General features: G+C 28.5%; 1 protein-coding gene and 1 non-coding gene across 2 annotated transcripts; both read right to left on the reverse strand.

Moving 5' to 3' along the window:
* Positions 1-6,130: 6,130 nt before the first annotated feature.
* Positions 6,131-10,630, reverse strand: LOC106686704 (adipokinetic hormone/corazonin-related peptide). Its single transcript, XM_014430144.2, has 4 exons — positions 10,506-10,630; positions 8,513-8,591; positions 8,322-8,420; positions 6,131-6,313 (listed from the first exon to the last, which is right to left on the reverse strand). Exons 1-4 carry the CDS (start codon positions 10,628-10,630, stop codon positions 6,206-6,208), a joined length of 411 nt encoding a protein of 136 aa, XP_014285630.1. The 3' UTR covers positions 6,131-6,205.
* Positions 6,416-6,529, reverse strand: TRNAL-CAA (transfer RNA leucine (anticodon CAA)). The gene is made up of 2 exons: positions 6,492-6,529; positions 6,416-6,460 (listed from the first exon to the last, which is right to left on the reverse strand). It is a non-coding gene; the product is annotated as a tRNA-Leu (tRNA).
* Positions 10,631-11,081: the final 451 nt, after the last annotated feature.

The following is an 11,081-nucleotide window of genomic DNA, read 5'->3' on the forward strand; positions in this document are numbered from 1 at the left end:
GTTTTTATGATATTCGCATATGAATATAAATTTGGCAAATGAAAATTTGTCCGAACAACTATAAATCAATTTATTTTAGCAAATTTCATGAAAACTATTACTCCTAGGAAGATAAACATTATATACTACGTTATATCTCATTAAAGTAGCTTTAATTTGAGTGCTAATAGACATCTGTACGTCAAATGGTTTTTGAGATATACATTTTTCAAAATAAATTCACTAACTAATGATCTTAAAGTACGTCCCATACAACATTTTTATGTAATGTTCCTTTTTAAAAAGCTATATCTCAAGAACTATTTAATGTAAATAACTCTATTGGGATTCATATTTTAGCAAATTTGCTCTTCTTTAAATGACGTTCTCTTAGGTTATCTTGTGTTGTTCCTACTTCTTAAGATATAGAGCTCCGAATGGAAAATTAATTTTTTTTTTATCGCTTTGAAACAACCGCCATTTTTTATTCCCCCTACCTATACTTGGCAGACTCATCACTTTTGACTAGTAATTATACATAGTATTCATTAAAGTAATCAAAAATTGGGGTCAGATAACTGCCTTTTTTCTCCTCTTGGGCTCTTGTCCTAATATCTTCTTTATTTTTAAATAGTTCGGATTTTATCATTTAATTTATATTTATGTTTCCTATGTTGTATACTAATTTTAATTTAATTATTATTTTTATCCTATTTTTTATAATTTAATATAAGTTTCTTGTATTTCACTTATACATAACCGTTTGTAACCGTCATCTCCTCACCACTCTACAGGGTGTTTCCAGGATTAAGTGGCCAAATTGAAAAAATGAATTAAGAACGTACAGATGATTTTTTTTGAAAAATTATATCTGAACAAATAGAAATTAACTTTTGTGACTATATTTTGAAAAACTACTTACTCTACTCCTACTAAGATAAACATAATAAACTACTTTATTTTACATTTAACTAGGTTTAATTGGAGTGTTGGCAGACATCTGTACGTCTTATGGTTCAAGAGGTATAGTTTTTCATAAAACAAAACAAATTTTCCGAACAAATAGAAATCAATATTTTGTGAATTTAGTTTGTCGAATATCACGAAAACTAGTTCACCTACGAAGATAAACGTCATAAACTCTTTTATAGTGCATTAAACTAGCTTTAATTTGAGTGCTAATAGATATCTGTACGTCGAATAGTTTTTGAGTTATAGATTTCTCAAAATAAATTCACTAACTACTGATTTTTCAGAGCATTATTTATGAAGTGGTGCAATTTAAAAAGCTATATCTCCCGAACTATTGAACGTAAATAGTTCTATTAGGGCTCATATTTTATCAAATTTTCCCTTGTTTTTGTTGTGTTAATGTCAATTTTAATTAATAATAAATTAATGTCTTTTAATGTTTTGAAACAGCCGCCATTTTTTATTCCCCCTACCTATACTTGGCGGACTCATCAATTTTGACTTATAATTATACATAGTTTTCATCAAAGTAATCAAATAGTGGGGTGAAATAGCTGTATTTTTTTCACCCCGGCTCTTGTACTAATATATTAATTGAATACAGCTGAAAGTATGATATAAATTAATATATTTATAATGAGGTGTAGATAGTTGACCGTAGATTACTGATTGGAGAAGATGATCCGGGGGGTGCGGTCAGCGGTCAGGTATATACATATATACAATAAACAAAAAAAGATTTATTTATGCCGACGTTTCGACCTGACTTTCAGGTCTTCATCAGGGCTATAAAAACAAAAAGACCATCATTTAGAGAGAAAAATCAACTTTTCTATTTAATCAACTTTTTTCCCTCCAAATGATGGTTGTTGTCTTTTTGTTTTTATAGCCCTGATGAAGAGCTGAAAATCAGGTCGATACGTCGGCATAAATAAATATTTTTTTGTTTATTTATGTTGTTTCTTTGGTGATCACACATCCCGACCATCTTCTCCAATCATGAATATATTTAGTTATTTACACATTGGAATAATGACTCAATCAATTATTTATTACATCTATTTAGTTTATAGCGGTAAATAACATTATAAGGGTATTCATGATGTTGTGTTAAATGTTAAATGTTATAAGTTTAGGATTGCGAGCAGCCCTATTTAAAGTCATGTTAAATATTAAATGCAAAATCCTTGCGGATTTTCTGAGCACCTTGTTTTATAACCATTCCTTCCTAAACTTTATGTTATTGTTTACTACTAAGTTTTGATTAACGTAATTTATTACAACATACCTAAAGGGGAAGTTGTGTAAAAATATGGCCCCTGAGTGTCTTTTTGATCTTCTAAATTGTGAGGAAGAAAATCAAAATGAGCTTATTGACAACTGCCATTACATGACAATTATTGTCATCCATTGCTTTATTAATTATAAAAACATCCAAAACAATACTGACACAATCAAAACACGAGCAAGTAATATGTTACTACGTTGCTGGTCTCTGTTGCTTGACGTCATTCTCCATTTAACAGACCTAGTAACAGACTCTCAACTATGTTATATGTTATATTGTCTTAACATGGTAAAAGAAGGAAATATTTCTCCATTTAACATGAGTTTCTCCATATAACACACTTTAACATTATAAACTAAAGATCATGAATACCCCTTATATAATAAAAATATATGGTAAAAAAAAAAATAAAATTAACTTCAACACCACTCAACCAATCTACACCAAACATGGCTGTAGTTCAGGGCTTTATAAACTGCACCGAAGGGCACAGAATGGATCTAATTAAATAAATTAGACCATTTATATAAAATAAAAGTTTTTCTTTATTTGAAATTAATATTTCGCCCTTATGATGGCGTTAAATCTAAATTTAAACATAAATAAATAAATCAAGGTGAAAAATTACAAATTTTTAATTTCTTTGTAAAATGGTATTAGAGAGTTTCAGACGACACAAAAAACTAGTATGATTTGTTCTTTTCAGTTTAAATTTTTGTTGACCTACTTTATTGACATTGTGTTTAATTTTTAGTGAATATAAAAATCATTCAATAGAATCAGTAATATTTTTTCTAAATTCTTCAGAAAGAGACAAATCGATTGGCATATAATAACCATTAAAAAAATATAAAATTTTTGAACTACGCGACAAAATTACTTAATTTTGTTAATAATTGTTTTTACCGAATAAATTGGGCCAGCCTACTACTATCTTCCCGGAAAGATCCTGAATTTACATTTAGCAATAAGCCCCATTAAATTCGGATGAATGGTATGGCAGTGCATAAAGTACGAAAAAACAAATATTGAATTTTATGTATTAGATTTTATTTATGTACCAATGATAGATCTAGCCTGCTGATTAAATTGGTTTGTTATTTTTTTTCTTTAGAATAAACTCTACTCTAATCTCTTCAATAATTTCTATGATATTTAACTGTAAATTATAATGAAAATATTACAATTATATCTACAACATCCACTCACGAAAAGAATATTCATGTAAAATGTTTTCTGCAGAAATTCATATTCACAGCACATGGAATAGGCAACAAGGGGAAAACGCTCATTTGATTTATTTCTGAAATGGTGTAGTTTAAGTATGTATTAATTTCATATAAGCAAGTGAAAGTTTGAATTAGTTTTTCATGACTGTCCAAGAAGTTATAAATCAGAGCCGGAAACCAGCTTGATTATAATTTAATAGAAAGGCAAGCAACTTCGGACATTAGGGAGTAGCGTCTGCTATCTAGCGGTCACTTTTCCAACTAAGGCCTAATATCAGTTTGATTTTTCTCCTTGAGCAAAATGCTCTGAAAATAATTTTAAGTTAGAAAAGCTACGTGGTTCAGATATAGGATCGTTTGAATATAAATAATAAGACACATATTCTTTTCACATTCTCTGTGGTAATTCTTTATATAAATTATTTGAAAGATGATTTAATTTTATAAATTATTTACTTCTCAAAAAAGAACATTACCTTAGAAAAAACTTTTTTCTTTCTTCTTCTTTATTTGAATACTGGATTACTTATATTTATAATATAGATATACTTTAACAAAGCTGACAAAACATTCTTGTTTGATTACAAAAAATATATATATATATATATTTTCAATAAGGGCTAGGGATCTTCTGATTTTATTAAATCCTGCAGGATAATAATGTTCCATCCGCTTTAATTGTTTTTCATTTATGGTATCCTTTTATTACTGTAAAATCCTAAATTCCTTTGTTAAACCTCTAAACATTCTATGCTCTATAATTTCTTCCTAATTTTGAGTTGTTGCATTAAACTTTCATTGAATTGGTATTTAGAACAATACATTGGTTGGACAGTACATTTCAAAAATATAATATAAATAAAATAGAACAAACACTAGCAATAGATTATAAGGATAATGGACAAAAATGAAATAAATTTATCCCTGATGTAATGCTAACAAATTATGACTTGAAAAATACTGAAGTAATTTCTGACAGAACAGGAACTGAACCAAAATCATTTCATTATTTCAGTTCACGAATCTTGTCTCTGTGAAAGCCAGAGAACAAACATATAAATACACCTAATAAAATTGCTATCTTGTTGAGAAGAAAGAAGAAATGTTTCAGAAAAAAAAGTAGAATTTTCAAAAAATGTGGTATAGATTTTAGAAGAATAGTTGGAATAATAATTTTCTGATTACCCTTGAGCTATGTAGTCCAAGAAGTGACAGTTATTTTATTATTTTGTCTTTTCTTTATTTTTTCTCTTTATGATTATTTTATTTTAATTTAAAGTACTGAACTTTATATAATTTCAACTCTCCAGTCCAATGTTTTACAAAATGAGGAATGTGTAAGTGTGTGAGGTCACGGGAGGAGTTTGATGGGAATATGCACTGTGCTGGGTTTCGACTGTACCAGATACAACAAGGAATTCATTTTTTAAAATTAAAAATAGAGATAAAAATTCTTTTATTTGTTACTACTGTGTATCTATATTTTCGTGTGTATGCGTAGCCATGGCATATCTGGACACGGAGATTCTATGTGTTTTAATCATTTGAAGTCTGGAACATCTGAAGCGAATTATAGTAGCAGATAATAAACATAAAATAATGAAATTTACTATACAACTTTTATGTATATTTTATTGTGAATAAATTTTCTTTTTCTTTCATTGGTTTCTTTATTTAATAAAAAAGAAAAATATATATACTGATTATTTGTGATAGTAAGTATATGTGATTTTGTATGATAATGTGTACTCAATAAAACAAGGTATACACAGGTGTTAAAAGTTTTGAAAACTCTTCTATGTTTATGCTTTCGTTATGCTTCCACATGTGTGTATATTTAACCTAACCATAGTAAATAGATGGTTAGTTTGCCATTTTGTTTGCATTTAGTGGTAAGTACACTTATGAATTTTATAATTTATTCCAACGCATACACCTTCTTTTCCCTACCATTTTATTGATATAAATTTATCAAATGCCAAGTAAAATAGCATGAAATAGTAATCACTCCTTGTTTGAGTCGAGTAATAAATTCCAAAATCTTAATTATTTCTAATAGAATCATTATTTTTTTCCATAATTTTAATGTATGCCTATCATATATACTTTAATTTTACATTTTTATTTTCATTTATACATTTTATTTTAAAAAATACTTATTGAATGTTTTTATACATGAAACTTATAAATTTTTGTCTAAAAATATGATAATATATCATTCATATAAAAAATAAATAGAAGACATTTTATGAAATTAATTACTGGCAGCATGAGTAAGTATTCATACTATAATTGTTCATACATCTGTTACTGTCATCTGGTTTAAGTAGTATCAGACAGTTTAAAATTTGTTTAGGTCTCATTCAACAAAAGAGTTGTATTTGAATTTTAGTTGAGTTATAAAAAGAATAGTATTTAAAAATTTGTATTTATACAATTTCAGATGCAACGTGATATTATTGTTTATTAAATATTTTTGATTATTTTTAAAAATTCCATATCAAACAAAAGCCGTTAAAAAGGTATTTGATTTCTATGTTCAATGAACTATGTTGCAGGTATATGGAATTATAAAAAAAAGTAATATATAGTGAGAAAAATTTTTATTTTAATGACAATTTGAAGACATGTTTAAAATAATTTTCAATTAGTGAACATCATATTAAAATTTTTAAAAAAACTTAGACTTCCATTAATATATTCTACTTTTATTCTTTTATTAATTATTCATTTTAATTTATCCTGTACGTGCTGAAAATACATCAGGTGGATTGTCGACCTCTTCAGAAACTCTTGTAGAAAGTAATGAACGCATTTCGCAGGTCGCTAAAGATTTTAATTCACCCTGAAAAATTAATATTAGTGTCAAATAATATTTTCTTTATTTATAAAAGCAAATCTGATTATTTAAAAAAAAGTTTATGAGAAATAATTGAAAAAAAATATGTGTCAGAAGTGGGATTCGAACCCACGCCCTCATAGAGGACCAGAAAGCTCAGACCTGTATGACAGGCAAGGTTAACCTTGAGTCTGGCGCCTTAGACCGCTCGGCCATCCTGACAGGTGAGCATTGTTGTGCTAGTTAATGTATTTAACGTCTTAAGTTAAAAAATGAATTATTTTAATTACTTATCCTTTAAATAATTAATTGTAATAGCTATAAAATACTGTTACTGTCATCTGTAACAAAAAAATTCGTACACCTCATTTGTTTATCATTACATCAGGAACATAAATATTTTAAAAATTAAATATGTAATAGCATTAGCTTCCTAATGTTATACTGACACTGAGATGGCAAATAGTCAAGGAAAAAATGAATAAAATAAAATTAATATAAAGGGTCAAAGAATTATTGGTATAATTATGAATAAATATTATAGCTTAAAGTAATATATTAATATAGAGAAAAAAGATTATAATTATGAGTCCTGGATACAAGCTCAAAATTATGAACATTATCTTCTGATATTTGAAAGGAACATCTTATCAAAGAGTTTATATGATAATCCAGTTCCTTGGAAATAGAAGAAACATCCCAACCTTCCCATTATTTATATCATATTGCTCAAACAATTTTGTTTAGATCATTACATCAACTAGCTAAGGTAGCTATATAAAATAAGCTCCTAATGTTAACGATTTTATGGCACAAAAAAGCCCCAGATTTAGATGGTTAGAAGAAAATAGATGGGATTCACAATAAACAAATAGTATAAGTTTTTGGAGGAGGCTAGGACACAAAACTGGGCCAGGGCTTATTGTAATTTTGATGAGCTGAAAATGTATTAGCACACCACATTTTTTCACCCTAGCCTCTAAAATATTATTTTTTTAAAATAAAATATATCTCAGTAGCTCCCTAGTATCATAATGAGGTCACAAAATGTTACTGAAAATAGTCTGAAATGAAATAAAGAGAAAGTTTAAACAATTACTAGTTCAACTGTGAATATTTTATTTTTAGCTTAAATAATCCATCCCATTTAAAAATACTAATGAGGAAGAACACATTAACAAAACTATATAATGATAAAACTAAATCTTTAATTTATTTTTGTTCAGATAAAAAACACACACTATTCAAAATGAAGCAATTATATTACTTATTAAGCAAATACCTTAGCTTAAGCATTTGATTTAGTAGTGTTTGAATCATTGAAAAAAAATAAAAGAGAACTGGTTTGGTCTTAAAACAACACCATCATTGCCACCAACTTTTTTTCTAAAAGAAATAGAATGGATATCCTTTCTTGATTGAACAACAGTGCAGATAAAAGAATATATGTATATCCATATTTTCTAAAAGGCAAGGTGAGGTAAAAAATAATATAAGGTAGCTTATATTAGACAATAAATAATAGCTTAGAAAATAATACCAACAACTGATAAAACTTTCTTTTAATAGGAGATAAGAAATGCTATTCGAAATAGTAATTGAATCTTTTAGCCGACAGAATGCCTAACTCCAATTTCACAAAAGCGCTTAGTAATATTTTTTGTTACAAACTTCTTATCTTTCTCTCTTGGAAAACTGATAGGAACATAAAAATATAACAGTTCATAATACAATGGTTATGCTCTCACAATATAACAGTTATATTCTTAATACAAAACTAAATTCTTAAGAGAATCAATATTATATAAAAACTGGTTCTGTGGAATTAGTCATTCTGTCCAAGAAATCCTCAATTATTATAAAAGGGTTGAGAGAAAATTTAATATTTATTATTTATTATGATCAATTTACTATAAAATATTTTAATAATAATAAGCCTACATGTATACATGCATGCTATATCTTACTAATAAACACAAATTACTGTAGTTTCTATAGTTTATAATTAACTTACTAAGAGCATTTGGCAGATAGCAGCAGCAGATTTAATTGACATTTGGTTACATTCTGATACCGCTCTTTTTCCAGCATTCCAGTCCCTCGAAAAGGTAACCTAAACATTGTTGGGGGTAAATCAATTTGGTAAAATAATTAGAATATCTAACATTTCATATCAAACAGTACTATTATATGATTTTTAGTTACCTGCGCATAAGAGTTGGAAATTTCTTGAAACAGAATAAATGCTACAAAAATAACTGCATAGCTGGTTGCAACTTTTCTGCTATAAGAGATATAAAAGGACATATAATATTTAAATCAACTAAAGAGTAAATTCAATAAAATATAAGTATTTTTTTTATAAGATATTAAATTAATCAAACTGCTTTAGCATTCCCAAACAGTTCCTCACTTCTTACATAAAAACATTATTAAATAAATTAATGTAAATTGTATACATGTATTTTAAAATGAACCATTACCTTATTATAAAATTGATAAAAATTTTGTTTATTTCCTATATATGGTTTACTACCACTCACAAGAGTGTTTGATTAGTCATTTAAACTTTAAATGATACTCAGTCAAGAGGAAAAAAATATTAAGATCTGTTTATTTTTACTAATTAATTCAGCTGTCCTAACATTGCTAAAAATCCCTTCTGCTACTAGTGTCCAAGTTCTATTATAATGTCATTAAGACAGATAAAGATAATATATATATTTGTGTGTGTGTGTGTGTATATATATTTATACAAGAAGGAGGTGATTTGGTCAAAATTTTCATTTGACTACCATGGTTATGGGAGTTAATTGAAATTGAAGGTAATGGTTAGTGGTTTTCGCTCCCCCCTCTAGCCTCAATTATGGGTATATGGTAAACTTTGTTTTCGCTCATAAATTGACAAGGGCACTTGCATTAACATGAATGTATATTTACTAAAAACTTTTTATTATAAAAAATGATAAAGTTTGAACCTGAAACTTCAAATTTTGCAGAAAAGTATAGATAGTATGTTAAGAAAACGTGTATAAAATAGCATTAGATTTTATGGGATCCATAAAATGGTTGAAAAACCTAAAATTTAGAACCATGACCTCAATGATTCGAAACCTTAATGAGTTCGCAAAAATAACAAAAGTTTTAAATATATAATTTGCCATATCTCCTTTTATCAAAAAACGGTAAAAAAAAAAAAAAAAAAGGTCCGCACTGTTATAACTCTTACTACAAAACGGTCTAAACTTCCAATCTATTACATAAGACTGATCTACATGACTATAATAAGGCCTATTTGGGCATACAGAGTTATGTGAATATTATGTAAAACATAAGTTAAAGAGGAGGACGTGGTGTCTACGCACGTTAAAGCGAGGTTACTAGAATGTTTGGTCCAAAACGTTATGGGTTCGATTCCCACCCATTTATCTTTTCGCGGAGGCCCCAGTAAATTGACATTCTCACTCTGCCCGTTTAGGACTTCTGTGGAAGACTTAAGAAAATAGAAATGGTCAGAGTTTTTATAGCATTCAAACTTCCCTATAGACAAATAAGTTTTTTAAAAAAAATAAGAAAGATATCAATTTCAGATAATTCTTCCTAGGCTTACGGAAAGTTGGGATTTATAATCTATGTTCTCTTTGCCTCCCTCCCGTCCGCAATAATTAATTGCAGAAACAAACCCTGTTGAACATAAAGTTATATCTACGAAGAGGAGAAGGTTGGAGTGCAGTCAGAAAATAATACCAATAAGTTGTTAAAACTTGTTTAATAGGGCCAACGTTTCGGCCAGAATTTTCAATCTCATACTAGTAGCCCTGATGAAGGTTAAAAATTCTGGCCGAAATGTTGGCACTATTAAGTAAGTTTTTACAACTTGGTGTTATTTTCTGACCTTACCCCCAACCATCTTCTCTTCATAAAGTTATATATTTGTGTTAGTTAATCCTACGATTCATTAACGTTATTTCCGTACTTGCAATCAGATATCAACTCCTCGACCTGAAAGTTCCGATTATTTCAGGTAAAATAAGAAAGCCACAAACATTTAATATCATGAACTTATTTCAATTCAGCTATTAGCTGAATCCAAACAAGCCTCGATATCGAAATTATTCATATTTTTAACGAATTATTTTTAAACCGGACAACAGTGATTCGGTATCAATGATACTGAAAGAACGCTATCGTGTCTTACCCGTCCATGTCTGGATCTGGATGTGATGGAGAATTCCCTGGAGTCCCGGATTTATATAGGACTCCTAACGCCCTCTTCAAAGGAAAAAAATACAAACAGGGATAGAGGGCAAGTTGATTGGACATCGGTCACATGGAAATCAAAACCAGAAATTCTATTTGCTGGCGGTACAGGGTGATGGTCCTTGGACTTTCTTTGAAGTCGACACATCCAATATTGACACTGGAATTTTCCTGTATACGCTTTCTGAGAGAGATATTTTCAAATATTTTTTCCAGCATGCCTGAGTTGGAAATATAATGAATAGTTATTTAATTAAAACTGAAGAACTCGTTTGAGATTGCTTAAGTTTTACTCAATGTACAGAAAAAACAATGAGATTTCGAAATTTGCAATCCAAAATTTAGCTCGTAGTCTGAGAGAAATTGAATTAAATACTTACTTTAATATACCAACTTTTTTTATAAAAAAAAATATTACAGATCGTCTACCATGAGATAAATGCTCACGGGATGCCTCTTAAGGGACAAATAGTAGGACACTCCAGCAGGGTTAAAATAACTGAGAAGATAAACC

This window comes from Halyomorpha halys, unplaced genomic scaffold (assembly GCF_000696795.3).
Source record: "Halyomorpha halys isolate HHAL.00 unplaced genomic scaffold, Hhal_1.1 Scaffold863.1, whole genome shotgun sequence".
NCBI classification, from domain to species: domain Eukaryota; kingdom Metazoa; phylum Arthropoda; class Insecta; order Hemiptera; family Pentatomidae; genus Halyomorpha; species Halyomorpha halys.

What these genes read in the sequence shown, in the direction of transcription:
- LOC106686704 (XM_014430144.2), bottom strand. Translation starts at nt 10,630, where the DNA reads ATGTCCAATCAACTTGCCCTCTATCCCTGTTTGTATTTTTTTCCTTTG. An exon ending in TTTCCAACTCTTATGCGCAG is followed by an intron (nt 8,421 to 8,512) that starts GTAACTAAAAAT and finishes AACAATGTTTAG; the next exon opens with GTTACCTTTTCGAGGGACTG. An exon ending in CTATCTGCCAAATGCTCTTA is followed by an intron (nt 6,314 to 8,321) that starts GTAAGTTAATTA and finishes TTAATTTTTCAG; the next exon opens with GGTGAATTAAAATCTTTAGC.